Source organism: Vidua chalybeata, chromosome 7 (assembly GCF_026979565.1).
Source record: "Vidua chalybeata isolate OUT-0048 chromosome 7, bVidCha1 merged haplotype, whole genome shotgun sequence".
Lineage (NCBI taxonomy): Eukaryota > Metazoa > Chordata > Aves > Passeriformes > Viduidae > Vidua > Vidua chalybeata.
The window spans coordinates 28358641-28374367 of NC_071536.1; the positions used below are offsets into that span (position 1 = coordinate 28358641).

The following is a 15727-nucleotide window of genomic DNA, read 5'->3' on the forward strand; positions in this document are numbered from 1 at the left end:
AGTGATGAGGTTGTGCTATGTGCAACTAGCTTAAAAAACAGGAGCAAATCAGTGTCCCGCACAGTCCATTTCACAGATCATTCACTTTTTTTTTTCCTCACTCCTCTGTACTTCTGTTTTAGTGGTGTCCACTATTACTCTTCTCTGACTTTTTTCCCTTGGCACTCCACCTTATACACTTTCTATTTTTTTCCTTTTCTCTTCAGTACTTTTTCTTTCTGCTTCTTTTGTTTCTTTGTTGATTCTCAGCTGGTTTTCCTCCTTTTTTTTACTGACTTTCCTCCCTGACAGATAGGGATTGAGCCAAAGTCTGCTGAAGTCAATCCATTACATTCAAAGAGTTTAGGATCAAGGTCTTATTCCTGCTTGCTTCTCTGCTTCTTCTACAATCTGTCTTCCTATGCAGCATTCTCTGTGGTGTTTTCCTTCTAAAAGATGAGTTACTGCAATATGCAGGGAAGGAAGAAGGTTTATAGAGAAAATCCTAAGAACCTAGTAAATTCCTTACAGGATTGCTAAATTGCTACTCTGAGTGCACAGCTGTAGAAAGCCAAGGGATTTGATCATAAGATTAGAGGAGTTTTTCATGCTTGCTTCATCACAGCACAGATTCTTTCACATGGCTCTGAGTAGTGGTCTTTGCAGAGACAAGGTCTTGCAGGAGGGAAATGCCTCATTAAACTTTGCCATATTACATGTTGTAGCTGCTGACTGCCTAGTCATACACTTAATGTAGTCTGCTGATCTTAAGCTCAAACAGGCAGTATTTAATCACACAAACTAAATCCAGGAAACCTGAAAATGGAGGGGAAAACCCAATATTGACTGGATATTTACTAATATAAAATCATGTAAATCCACACAAGGCATCTCTAATACATACCATGTATATGTGTGCATGTGTGTGTGTACACATGTGTAAAAAAAGTAGATACAAAGTTATCTATGTATGGAGAGGGAAAAGTACTGAATATGTATATATTGGATATTGGTTATATTATCATAGGATAGATGTATGAAAAATATTTTAGTAGAACATAGTCTGCAGTAAATATGTGCTGATGGTTGAATGTTAATACATTTTTGTACATAATATGAAGACAGATGCACAGCTACGGTGAATAGATACAGCTCCACTAAATACTGAGGCCAGTAGTGCAAACATTGTTTTACACCAAACAGTATTTTGATTTTATTTTTATAGTCCTATCTTTATATTTGGTCCTTCATTTGGATTAATATTTTGTGCACCCAGACCAGAGGCATAATAACTCTACTTGCAGAGAAGCCCCACCTTCTCTGTTGGTGTGAGGCTACCCCGATGAACATCGCAGAATCAGCCCTGTTATGTGAACTTGCATATTGAAGTCAAAACATTTTGCCAGCAGAATAGCGACCTATATTGTTCAAAAATAACCAGACAGGCCCCTGTTACTAGAGTATGTAGGTCATCACCATCCAGGGGGTATTAGCTAAACTCTACTCATGCACCTATTTTTGATTTATAGGTGGAGACATCAGCCCCCACAGATCACATGACATGTAAATCCTCATGCAGGAGACCTGTGGTTGGACTCTGCATTGAATCCAGCTCTCTGCCCTCTTCACAAGCTCATTGTTCAATACTTTCCTGATGATACAGTAAAGGTAAAGCAGCCTAAATATTTTTTAAAGCTTAATATTTTCTGCAAATCACTGGAAAACTGTTGGCCACAGTACCTGGGGAACATGCAGCAGTGCGGCAGTCAGTGCACAACAGCTAGACTCCAATGGTTGTTTTAATCTTGTTTAACCATTGTCTCAGCAGGTAACTGTGAGACATAAATTATCAACTACCTGCCAGCAAGGTGCCTGTACTGTAGAAGGTTTTTATTTTACTCAGGAACACATTATATCCAGCTTTGGAGACTCAGTCAAAGAAACGACAGTGTTCTTAACAGTAGGGCCTCTTAAATGTAAAGGGGCATGCAGACCTCAGACTTAGAGAAAGCAATAAAAACTATAATGGAAAATATCTAGGAGGAAATACTTGGAAAATATCTGTGCTCAACTTTTAACTGATTCCTGCAGTACTGACTGCTTTTTTCCTCTCATATATAAAGAGCATCTGTCTACCAGTGGTCCAAAAGTACTTTTATTCTAGAATGAAGGAAACAACAACTATAAAGTACAAAAGTAAAATTCCCATGAAAGCACACTGCATGTGTGTATTTTTTCTTTGTGCGGTTCAAGGTCTGTACAAAAAGTCCAGAGGCCTTGTAGGTCTCCAAAATGTAAAAGGATATGATGTAGCAAATGGAGGCCCAGAGTTCTGTGCTGCAGAGAACACCATTACAGAGCACTGCTATTGAAGCATTCCAACTAAACTCCATCCCAACTTGCCTCCATGCCATTCCCATTGACCTCAGTGAGCGAACCTGGTGAAAAGCACAAATATGTCACACCTTGAATAACAGCAGTCTCTTGAAACTCATTATGTATTTTAAAATAGTGTTAAAAAGAGTTCATGCAACAGTATGAAACTAGAATGTGTGGCCTAAGAAACAATCCTTTATGTAACAGCTGCACCTTTGTATCCCTGATTATGGTGTGCTAATGGTATTCTGTGGAACTTGCTAGTTGATGTGTATGGATATGCTGCATCTGCAGCTCTGCTGTCAGATGCTGAGGAGTCTGCAGGAGTGGAAAGCTGCCTTCAGGCTCTCCCCTCTGACAGACATCAGCTGGAGAAAAGCAATGTACAGCTGTGCCTCTTCTCTGAGACCACTCCCACGTAAAGTCCTACAGGGGTTGGTCCTGTCTCTTCCTTTTCATCATGTGCTGAAGAGCTGTAGGAAGGTCATGAGGAGCCCAGGGCTATGATACCATCAATCTGTTGATGGCAACCAGCTCCTATGTCTCTTTTCAGCTGATGCAATCAGTGCCACACACAGATGTCACAAAACTTACAGGAGATAAGCCTGCAGATCAAAATCACTTGGCTGAAGCTGAACTAAAGACGGAAGAGAGGTTGCTGGAAGGAAGAAAGAGAACTTTGTGTAGTTAAGGCAGTGAGCAAATCATGCTTCCATTCTGGGCAAATGACATACAGTTTTGGGTCCCAGCAGAGCCTGTGTTGTCCCTGGATTCCGTATGGCTTGAAATTTGACTTGTATCTTTTTCTGTCTGCTCTGCTATCACTTTTTGTAGTAAAGGTGACTCATTTTACTTTTTGTGAGAAGCCAACAGAGACTTGTTCAGGTTAAAAAGAGAACAAAGAATAAAGCTTGTCAAAAAAAGCAGAAAGATAGAGGAAATGTGGAAGGTGTAATTCCTTACAGACATACTTACTGTCAGTCCAGTTTTGTATTTTATTCTTGGTAAAAGAGGTGTTTGAATGTAGATAGTCAAGTAAGGATTAGCAGATCCAGTGCAGGCTTTGGAAATGAACATGATCTGAAACTGTCTAGTTTTATAGCCTTGAGCAAATAATATAATCTCTCTGCTACTGTTTTCTGATCTACAATCCAAGGGTAGTAATGTTTTCTTCTCAGTGGTGAATAAATGAATGCTTTCCCAGTGCCATATACAAATATTACAATTACAGAGAAGGAAGCAACATATGATATTTATGTCAAACAGATAGAGGGTAAACTTGGGATACTGGATAGCAGTGCACTGAGATACAATTGCAATGAGTTCATTAATAATGCACGACTGGATTGATTAAGTAGTTGCCACTGTGTAAAGCCTTGTCTAGAGCTGACACTTGATATATTATTTTGACCTGCGACAGATGCTCAATGATCTTGTCTCTTAAGTTTTGGCAGTGCCTGTCATGTCAATACAAATTATTGAGACAAACTGAATGAAAGAAGCTGTGGTTGCCACATGGATACCTTTTCTATATTCTCCTGTATATAAAAACTGCAGCTTCCCAAACTGGATTTTTTATATAACCTTTCAGAAGCTCAGTTTGAAATAGCTTGTCTTCTTTTTTTCTTTCTTCCTGAGAATGTTTCCTCTTGCCATCATGATAAAAATGTACTGCTGTGACAAAACAACCATGTTCCCATGATTTTATCCTTTCCTATCACAATGGTAGCACATCCTGTATGGTTATGACACGACACAGAAAATTCTACCACACTGAGGTTACTTTTACATTGCCTGATAATGGTAACTGTGATGTGAAGCATCAGAAGATATAACATTTTTCTACACAAAAGAGTCACAGGAGGACTCAAGCAGTCTTTGAGGATCTGGATATCCAGCTGAGATTAGAGGTGTGGATGTGCCAGGGTAGTTGCATGCAGAAGCTTTTCAGCTGTAGGCTGGGGATTTGAAGATGAACAGCACCTAGAAGAGGTTACCTGTTCCTGGAAGTTTTGATAGCTTATTTGAACTGGAATTGAACTGGAGATCCAGACCCTTTTACTAGCAGGCTGATTATCACAGGCTGGGAAGTTGGCACCAGCAGTGGTGGTAACTAGTGAAGCACACCCATCTGTCCATCTGTCCATCCCAGTGCAGTCAGTAAGGACTGCAGGTGAGAGGAGGAAGTGTGGATAGCATATACGTTAGGGGTACAGATATTTGACATACAGGATGTTTTCTTCACAGGTCCTTCAACAGTGAAGTGAAAAGATTCATGCTTCTTCCTTCCCTAAGTCTCCCTTCAGCCATCCATCCCTTCTAATCCCAAACTCTTTCTGATGGCTTCAGGGCTGTGCCTCATGTGTTGTTTCACTGGCATTTTAGCAGGAGCTGAGGATTGCTAACCTTGTTTTAAGGCAGGCTAACCGAGGCCTTTTGCAGATGGGAAGCGAGGCATAGCACTGTGAAATGATTTGCTAAAGGTTATCCAGCTGTGACTGAAAAAGTGTGCTCTGATTCTGCTGCAAAAGATGCCATAAAAGTGTAAATGTTAATAGTAATAACTTTCTCTATGTGTATTTCTGCTTTGCAAAATTGTATTTCCACCAGGGAACTTGTTAATGTCAACGTCATTCAGTTTTCATCATCACCACTTGAAATGATCAGTCAGCTGTGTGGATCTACAAATTGCTCTCTTGCAGCCAGCCTCTTAGTCTAATGCTCAGGTGACAGTCAGCTGTAAGGATCAGGCTCGAAGATGCCTTTGATTTTCCTTTGATGTTTCTGAGCCAAGGAAGAATTTCATAGAGTCACTGGGTGGTAGGTGAAGATCCCTTCTGTTTGTGGGAAGCCAATTATAACGTGGCTGACCTGCCTTGACCTGAAGATTACTGGCAGGACATCTGGGATGTCCTTGCGAGGCAGAGCTAGCTCACTGGATGTGCCAGACTCAGGGCATAGACTGATTTGTTCGTCTGGATGCAGCAACCATTCCAATACTGTGATTATAATGGAGGCTGCACAAATTGATCCTGGTCAGATTCGGTGTATTTATTTATTTACTTGCACTTTGGCATCATTGCCGACGTGTGAGGATAAACAAGGTTCACCTTTAGGATTTAATGAATGGGAACAACTTACAAGGACAACAGGTCCTAGTTTCTAATCCTCTCTACAAGTTAACTCTCTCTCCCCTTTCATTATTTTTTGTTCCCTTATTCACCTGTTATTCCAGATCTAAGATCAGCTAAAGCTTTTAAACCCCTGACAAACAAGCATCACGAAAGAGGCTGTGTGCCAGAAGCCTCTTTGGAGCAAGGCACACTCCGGGAGAGAGGCGGAGGCACAAAGAACCCCGGACGGGAGGCTAGTGGGACGTGAGAGAAGAGCTGGAACTTTTTAACCTCTGCCGAAGCAAACGGGACGGGGATTTCGGGCAGCATTCCGGTGGGGGTTGGGCGTTTATCTCCCTGCGCGGGATGGCTGCGGGAGCGGCACCGTCCCTCGGGGGATGAGCATCCCGGGCGCGGGCCGGACTACAGCCCCCGTCATGCCGCGGCGCGGGCGGGCGGTGGCGGGGAGCGCGCCTGCGCCGCCAGACGTGGCAGCAGCCGCAGCGGCGGCGGGTCCGGAGCGGGTCCGGCGCGGCGGCGGGATGGCAGCGCCGGGGGAGGGCGCGGGGGCTGCGCGGCGCCGCGGGCGGCTCCCGCCGCTCCCGCTGCTGCTGCTCGGCCTGGCGGTGAGTGGCGCCGGGGGGTGGCGGGGGCGGCGCGGGGTGTCCCCCGTCCCCGGGCCGGGGCGGGGGCGCGGCGCGGCCGGCGGAGTTGGGCGAAAGTTGGGAGCGGGACGGGCCCCCGGGGCCGGGCGCGGCGGCTCCCCCGCCGCCCGCACCCGCCGCCGCTGCGGGCGGGCTCGACTCGGCACAGCCCGGCATGGCCGGGCTCCGGCAGCGCTGTTCCCGGGTGTCTTCCCGGCGCTCAGCCCGTGTGCTGCTCCCCTGCTTCCCCTTTCCCTTTCTTTCTGCTTCCCAAAGCACCGCCCGGAGAAAGCGCTCCCCGAGCGGCTGCGGGCTGGGGCCCCCGGCTGCCCCGGCCCCGGGGGCTCCGACCGGCGGCGCTTCGGTCCCAAGTTTCGTGTGAAAAGCGGTGCGGTGGCAGAGGGCTTCCAGGGGATTTCCCCCGGCGGCGGCTGTGCTGCAGCGGAGCTGCCGCGCTCGGCTTTGTGCACCTGTGTGCGGCACCCCCGCCCCGGGCACCCCCGCCCCTGCGCCCCTCGCATGTGGCGCTGTCCATCCCGCTCCGCTCCCGAGTGTCGGGGTGTGCTTCATTGACGTTACGCTGAGTAGAGCGCTGCTTACCTCAGGGAGGCTCCCAGACTTCCAGAAATATTTTAAAGTCTGATTTTTTTTTCTTTCTTTTTTTTTTTTTTTTTTAATCCACGGAATTTAGCATAAATAGCTCAAAAGATTAATGAAGGCATGCTTTAAAACAGTACTTTATTCCATTTATTATCATGAACTACAGTTCATCCTTCTGCCTGGGCAAATGAAGCTAATAATTAATGAAAAATTACGTTAATCTTTTTATGCACAAGTGATCTGAAATGTATTTGGAAATGCATGACTGTGGAGTGCTTACCTAGTTCATACCAATCAAGTGTGGAATTGCTAATTGCCCTATGCTTATTCTGTGCTAATATTAGAATTGCCTTTGTGGGACAGAAAGATTCAGCCTTGTCTGGTGTAGCCTTTTGCCCCTTGCAGGGCCATAGCTCTCAGCTCATTCAGGAGGGAGAAGAAATGCTGTGCATTCTGAAGAACTTTTGCTTTAAGCTTCATCTAGAATCACAGACCTCTGCTATCTGCACTTTATTGATTTCAAGTGAAACTGAAGTCAGGCTGAACTCTCACTAAATGCTGTTGAGGTCTTAGTGTGGATTTTTTCCCTCTGTGGCTCCTCTTTAATATACGCAGTGGTTTTCTCAGTAATACTTGTGCCAGTGCATTCCTCAGATTGAGCATATACCGTGGACCAAGTGGAGTTACAAGTGGACTGAATTTTCCCTCCCTTCAAAATAGCTAAGCACATGGAGTTATTTCTGGTATTTCCTACTATATCCACTGTGACTGTCAGACCTTATCTTACTGCAACATTCATTTTATATTAATGTAAATATTTTCCTGTGATTTTTCTTTGTAGATTAAAAGATATTTTCCCCATCTTTCTTCATATGAATCTGTTGTTCCTAATTGTTCTGGTTGCCCTCTTTGACCTTTTGTGTTGCAGAGCTGGTGTCCTTGAGATGAGCAGAGGGGGCCTGCTGTTGTCAGTGAAATTATACAAAGCCATTTTAATTTACCCACATTATTATTTCTTACCTTTCTTAATTTGCCACAGCAGTTTATTTGCTCTGTGATGCTTCATGCTGAGCAGATGTCTTCATTGAGCTGTTGATTCAGCCAATTCTTTCCCCTTTGCTGTGTACAAGTAGTTTAAATTATTTCTTCCAATTTGCATTATCTTGCACTTGAAGGTGTGATTTTTCATCTTGAAATACGTAACTTGCTGTATTTGAGGACTGAAAACTGGTTTACAGCTGTGACATAGCAAAACCTGCTTTTAATTTATTTTGAGTCAATGCGAGGCTGTTCAGTCAGGCGGTTCTCAGTGTGTAAAGTTAAACTAAAGGTAACACCAGCTGCTTGGTAGGTCAATGAGAAACATTTTTTCCTTCCAGCCAGTCCTTTTTCATGTACCCAAATGTGTTTTGCTCTCCTGGTTTTTGTTTTGTTTGTTTGTTAGTTTTTCTGGAAGTGCTGACTACTTGCAGTGCACCTGGAACAGCAGCTAGAGTTGTGCATGCATAGCACTTCTGAAAAATAGGGCTCATTTTTTGACCCAGAATTGGAGGTGGCTACGTATATAAAAGGGAACCTACAAAGCTGGGTGAAGAAAAGGTTTCACTGTCTTCTAATGTAAGCTGTTAATTTGTTACCTTCAGCATCACTGTGGGTGTGTGACGCACACACATGAAAAAGATGGTGGGGGGGATCTCTGCGGTAGTTTTCTTTCTTGAATGAGTTGGAGAGCTGTGAGGAAGTTGTGGGTTCCCTGTTTGGTTTATCAAGTGGTTGACTGTATTTCATGCTCAAAGGACTGAATTTACTGTTCAAGGCACTGGGAAGGAGTTTCACACCAAGGTGGATTAGCATTTCCTCTGATGCATCAGGTGCTGTGCCTTTCCTAGCAGAAGGCAGCCACTGCTTCCAACAGGATTACGCATCTGGGTCTGTTTGCTTTGCAAACACGGATGAATATTATCTCATACCAGTGTGGCAAAGATCAGTTTGTCTTCTGAGTGTTGCCTTAATGACAGAGAAACTGAGTCAAGAGTTCAGCTGACTGAGCACTGTTGGGAAGCAGACTTTGTGACCTGGTGCCACTCAAACCCAGTGCCTTCAAAGAAGGGCTTGAAAGGAACATTTCCGGCTTCCAGCTCCTCAAGTACTTCCTTAATCCTTGCCAGTAGGGTCACGGGAATGCACTAGTGAGCCCTGACACTGACTTGTGAATCCAGGCCTGCAGGGAGGGCTTGGCCATGATTCCCTCTGTGCTGCAGGTAGCCCTGCAGCATGGCAGCAGTGGCTTGCCTCTGGTGAGTTTGCAGGCAGGGTGCTTCACCACTGCACTGCTCAGCTGCTGTTTCCTATTGTGGCATTGGGCTTGAATTCAGGAGTGCCTCTTCCCATCCAGTTATTGTTTGTACCACAGGAGCCTCTTTGGACAGTGTTTTCTGGCAGTCAAAGGGAGGGTATTGCAAAGACAAATTCCTTAGTTGCTGTCCCTCTGCTGTATTCATATTTTGTCCTTTCCCTCTTCAAAATATGGATTTGTAAAACTCATGCTCTGTGTCCTCAGATGCCCCTCCCAAATCAAACCTTGGCTTCGTTACTCCACTCCATGCCTTATGGAGGGTTGTTTTCAATCCATTGAATTTGGTGCCACAGTACCTTTTTACCTCAGAGGCCCTGGGATGTTGATGCAAGTGTGTCATCAGAACTGGTGTTTCTGCCCAGGGGTGAGTTCATGGTGTCCTGAGCAATTGGTGATGGAAGAGGTGCTTGTTCTGTTGTTGACCATTTCTTTTGCCTTTTTGTGATGGAGTTCCTTGAATTCCTCTGTTTCAGTAAAATGGAGGCATTTCTTGAGAGCTGTGGCCGGAGGTCTGTGAATGGAAAAACTCTGTTTGCAAATTGCATTGCTCTAACTAGCATTGCCTTAAATTTTTTGGTGCAGGCAGGGTCACTTTGGAAGTAAGTTGTTGTTTACCTTGTTCCTGCCACCTTTTCAAGCTTGTGAATGGCAAAAAATTGTGATAGCAAAGCAAGTCTTTAGTTCTGGCACTGTGTCAGCTGTGAGTGGCTGGTAGCCTTGGTGGAGGGTGCTGTGAATTGCATGCTTGCAGAACACACATAAAAAAGGTAATTTAATTTGTGGCTGTCTTGATGATGCCCTGTCGTCTTTGGGTTTAGAGTCATGTAGCCTGTTTGCTGGGTGACTGCAAATAGACTCTCTCTCCCCCTCCCCTCTTTTCCTAGATATGGCACACCATGACTGTGTGGTTGTGCTGCTCTAGGATCAGCTGTGTGCTGGTTTGTTCTGGTGCTGCCTTCCTTTAGCCTCTTGCAGATCACTTACTTTCTGTGTGAATCTTCCTCCAGCTATTAAAATGAAACTTTGTCTCCTATCACCTGGCAGAAGAATGTGAGGATTAATTAGTTAACACTTGTGCAATGCTTTGAAGATAACAAATGCCATATAAAGTGCTAGAGATTTTCAGGTGTTATCTTTTGCCCTCTCTTCCTTATAAATCCCATTAATAGTGTTTTTGTCTTCTTTTTATAGTACCTCCTACGTGCTTCTTGAGTAGGTGGTATTTCTGTAAACTTCTTGAAAACCCAAATTTTGGTGGTGGATTATGTGGCATATGCTTTGCTCATGCCCTTACCTTCTGTAGTCAAATGTGCTTGTTCAGAAGTGATATCTGAAATATTATTTCATCGACAGCTTGTTTAATATATGTATGGTGCCAGTACCTGGCTTGAAGAGAGAGAGCTTCACATTCATAATATGGAGAAAGTTCTTTGTCAGCGTTAGTAATTGACCCTATTACAGTCAGTTGTTAATTAGTAAATAGTTGCACAGGTTTTCCTTCACAGAGCATTCGAAACCCAGTGATAAACCATACAATTAATTTGCTACTCAGAACCCTTAAGAACAGCCTTTAGTATAGACTATTATGCCTGTAGCTTAAACCCCACTGTGTAAGAACAATATGAACAGTAGAGTCTAGTCAAATCTTGACGTCTCCATGGTATTTTTTGCTGCCTTCTATATTTGGAAAGTGAACATAGCAAGCACCACCTTAAGTGAAATGTCTTATTTGTAGCATTCTTCAGTCTAAGTTAGAGAGTACTAAGACATTCTTTGTCAGGATTTTAATTTGCCTTCCTTTGAAAACAAAAGAAAATATGATACCTACCTCTTTGCAGATATGACCCCCCACAACAAAATGTCAATAGTGCTTCTGTTTTTTAATTTCTGGAATGGCTTGAGGTGAGAGTTAACTGATACGGATTATGTATGCAGTAAGAATGTGTTCTTCCATGGAACTTGTGGGAATGAACAAAACCCAGGAAGTGTCCAGTGGGCATGTCTGCAAATGTAAGTCTGTTGGGCAAACCCACAGTTTTCAAATGCTGTTGGTCTTGCAGTGCAGAAGTTGTTGATTTTCCTGCGTGTGTGCTGGTGCCCTGCTCACCTGGCCATCCCATGCTGCTGTAGGTGTGGCAGTCACTGCTCCCTACTCAGACCTATTGGTGGCTTTTTGGATTGGTCACAGACATCACTGAGCAGCTTTTGTACTGGGAGTCGTCAGCAGGTTGTATTTTGTGAGCCCCTGCAGGGGCAACTGGCAGAAGATGGTTTTGTGATTCCAGTGGGATTACAGAGACTACTGCAGGGGCCACTTCAGCTGTGACCCCTGAAGTCTGAGACCCAAGAGCTACTACCCTTTCTCTTCCCCACTCCACAAAGTAGTTTTTTACCAGACTTCCTTGAGGTACCTTTGGGTAACAGAGCTAACCTGTCTCCTCCCATCTGATTTGATTAAAATGTTTTTACAGTTATTTTAGATATTAATCATGAACGAAAAAAGGGGACTGTCCTACTTATCACTATCCATCTCGGAAGGCATTTGTTACAAATGGCTCAGTGATCAAAGCAGCACAACCCTAAATGTAAATAGCAGCAGAGGGAGGGCTCCTGAGTGAAAAGCAAGCAATTATTGCACAAGGTCAAGAGTGGTTTGTATGATGAACAAGGAAGATAAAACATCTGCAGTTAAACTGTGATTCTTGTAAACAAGAAGGCTTTTGATTTGAACATCTTGTATTTTTCAGTGGGAAGGAATTGGGGAGAAGGAAGCAATGGGTCAGTTTCTCCCTTGTGCTTGCCTGGAGGTGACTTAGACCTGGTATTGTCACTACATGCACAGTGTCTGCACTACGGGACATGGCTGTGTCACCAGCTGATCTGCAGATTTACAAACCTCTGTCACCACAGTACAGAGGTGTCTCTTCAAGTCAGCCTTCTGAAGTGAAGTGCACAGTCCATCACAGGGCTCATTTTGGGAGCTGAGTAGCAAAGGAAAAGTGAGATTCTGTGTTCTTGTTGGGATTTCTTCCCCTGAGCCACCCCCCTGCCCCATTTTTATGTGGCAGATGAGACCCTTATTTGGAATGTGAACCACTCCCCTCCTAAATAAATTAATAATGAAATAAAATTCAGTCATCTCCATTACTGCCTGGAATTTTGAGGCAGGTTTCCTCTTCAACTTGACTCCTAAAAAATGCCTTGTCAGACACAATCTGTTTCATATGCACAGGGTTGCTGATTGATCATATTTACAGTGGGTTGAGTGCTGTTGTCCCAAAATGAGAATGACACCAGTGGGTGGCTAAGCTAAGGCAGAAATTCGAGTTAATGTCTTCCTGAAAAAGTAGAGTTTACAAATTGTGGTCGAGTGTAAGGCTGTGTCCCTGCCAAGCAGCAGTTTTGCTGGAGCCCGTTCTCACCCCCAGTTATTCCTGATGAATAGTGTGCAAATTGGCTGCTAATTATACATGTGTTAGTGTGTGCATAAAAACTGCATGTTGACATATGGATTTAGGCACCTAAGCACTGTTTCAGCTGCATATTCATTTATACTTTTTGCGCATTATTTGTGTCCAGGGAAGTATATATTTCCAGCTCTTGAGCTGGAAATAGGAGAAATAGGGAATAGTTTTTCTGTCCAGTGTACAACGCTAATCTTCTGATAGAAATCAAGATTAAATAAGGAAGATCTATTTTCTTGTTTTTAAAACTGTGTGTTTTCATTGCCCTTGATGTAAAATAAATACATAAGTAATTCTCCAGATATGCTGCTTATCCTTAGCTAAAGACCACGCTGTCACGAAGCTTTTGTGGGGAGCAACTCATAAATTGAACTGGGTTCTGTGGGAGCAGTAGTTAAGCATTTATCACATTTAATTTGAATAATAAATGTAAAATATGAAAATACATTCTTGTGGCTGTTTGAAAGATATTCCCTTTTTTCATTTTAAAATGAGATTCAGAGAAGAGTAAAAACTTGAGAAATAGACTCTGCTTTCTCAGATCCTTGATAATTTTGAGAAAACATGGCCTGAGGGATGACCACATTTTTCAATAGTGTCAATCCTGGAAGTATAATTAGCAAATAGTTATTTGCCTGTAACTCTTTGCCTCTGGGTTTCTGAAAGCTCAGATCTTCCTTGGGTACCAATTCTAAGGGAGTGGGGTTGTGGAGTGTTTACTGCTCTTTAACACATGCATATGTTTGGCAGCTCTGCAAGGAATTAGTAGAGAGTGGGGGAAAAAAAGAAAATTAAACCTTTTTGACTGATCAGACTTCTGCCACCAAGCTTGCAAGATCATATATTTAAATATATACTTTGAAGAACAGAGACAGAACACATGGGGGGTTTGTACCTTGTACTTGAATAGCTGTGTCTCAGCAGTTTTGAATTTACTGTCTTGAGGATTTGAATTCACTTATGTTTTACTTGAGAGTCTTTTATGCATCTCAGACACTACAGTCACATGACTGATGTGTGACCTATGCCATAAAAATTCTGTGAAAATAAATTCAGATTGTGATCTTGAGCTGAGGAAAATCTGCAGCCTGGAATTGCTATGAGATTTGCATTTCATAGTCTGCCATGTGTAGTCTGTCTTTTTTTGAAGGTCTCCACCAAAGTTTCCTGCATCTGAGAACACCAGGTGACAGTCGTGTCACCGAGCCAGCCATGGATAAGGGCCTCTTATGATTGGCAGCTGTGCAAACACAGCATAAAATAAAATAGACATTCCCTCAGTTTTGTTGCAGTTTCTCATTGCCATAACTGGCAAGGGTGGCAGAGATGTTGCACATGTTGGTTCTATTATGCCCTTTACTTTAGCAGGTATCGAGGTGGGCAGCTTCTTGAGAAAAATACTTGGAGCATTTCTTAACTTTTCTGAGGTGGTTGTGAATAGATTTTAAAGCTTTAGGATGCTCAAGTGACAAGAGAGTTTAGCTTGTTTCTTATTTATAGATTTCCATATGTGTGAATGTAGCACTTCCTGACGCATATGAGAAGAAGCTTCCTGCCCAGGAGGGACTGTCACCTTTCTTGACCTCTTCCTTTTTTAATATGCGCTCATCTCCTCTTGTGCCCTGGATTTAAACAGGAAGCAATGTGCTTGATTGGGCAGTGCCTGGCTGATGAGCTCTCCTGCAAAATGTCTGGAGTAAATCTACCTGAGTTGTGACTTACAAATAAATTAATATAGCTCAGCACATGCAAATTTGTGACATGCATCTTTGTTGCTGCTTTACCTATGGGCTATTCAGGAGCATGAGTTTGGTTTTCTGTGGAAGATGGTAGCTGCTTCCACAGAATTCTTTTTTCCCATCCTCTTAATTTTACATTTTACAGCCAGAACTGGTGGCTGTAGCCCTGGTGAGGCTGTAGCTGCTGGTACAGTCATCACTACTGTGACTCTAGAGCAGAGCAGCCCCGTGTTTGGGACTGGCGTCTGGTAGAACTGACTCCTTGATATCCCTTGACTTCAACAGAGCTGGTAGGGAAGGCAGAGGCTCTTCTGGAGGTTTAACCATAAACCAACCTCTTGTTTATTCCTGGGTAGGGTATTGATTAATTTCAGCAGGAGAAAGCTGGGGAGTGTGGAACTACTTAATTCTATCAGTTTGCAAATATCATGTAGTGCAACCGGGAATCGGGGCTGGGTGAATTTCTCTGCTCAGCCAATAACCTCTCAGTGTTGCTGTGCTGCCTTAGATGTGCAGGCAGGGCATTTCTCTCCAACTCGGTGCCTTTGGCTTGGACCTTTTGGGTTTTATGACCAGGAAAGGCTGCAACATTAATCTTACTTAAAGGGAGATGATGATTATTCAGCTGGGCTGACTGGTATGCTTGTATGCACAGTGCCTTTCCCAGTGGGTTTTGGGCTAAACCATTGGAACAGAGAGAGCTACTGTAGTAAAACTGGAGGAAAATGAGTAGCATGTATTGATTTGATACCTGGAGAGGAATTGGGCAGAGAAGCAGTAGATATATGTGACATGCATCTCCCTCCAAGTGCCTGCTGTTCCACCAGCACAGCGGGTTTTCTGTTAGTGGCAACTCCGACAAGGCACTAGTTAAAGCTGTCATTGTTTTCAGAATCCAATTTTTCAAAAGGTTTACAGCTCTGCCATTATAAGGAAAGAAAGAAATAAAGAGAGAGAAAATTCCTGAAATTGGTAAAACAGCCTTTCTAGTTGGAAAAGACATGGAATGCCTATACTTAAAACCATAAAATGGTGTGGGTTGGAAGAGAGCTCAAAGATCATCTCATTCGAGCACCCCTCTTCTGAGCTATTGGTAAGCACTTTAAACAAAGTTTATAGTATCATTTGGTATCATGTTGAAAGTGGCTTTTGTGGAGCGTTTTAGTCTAATTGCTTCTTTTTGATAGAGAGTTCACAGACTAGAGTATCCTTAATTGAGTCCAGTTTTTTCAGCCAAACAAGCAACCTGTAGTTTCACTTTTTCCCTGTGTTCAACCTTAGTTTCAGTTAAGTTTATTTTTTGTCTTCTGTAACTCATGGCATAAATAAAACTGAGACACTTGAATAGTTACAAAAATTGATGTGAAGAGAAGAGTTTTTATAAAAAATACTTGGCTTTAAAAAGGTCTGCCCATAATGTTGGATTAATTTCTCCTATGCAGCCCCTAATATTGAT

At 43.3% G+C, this 15727-nt stretch overlaps 1 protein-coding gene across 1 annotated transcript in view; it reads left to right on the forward strand.

Moving 5' to 3' along the window:
• Nucleotides 1-6010: 6010 nt before the first annotated feature.
• The window catches only part of PDIA5 (protein disulfide isomerase family A member 5), a 98618-nt gene continuing 88901 nt past the window's right edge, over nucleotides 6011-15727 (forward strand). Inside the window, exon 1 of the mRNA XM_053948181.1 lies at nucleotides 6011-6094. Within this exon, the coding sequence (XP_053804156.1) occupies nucleotides 6011-6094 (84 nt within the window). The remainder of the gene's footprint in view (nucleotides 6095-15727) is intronic.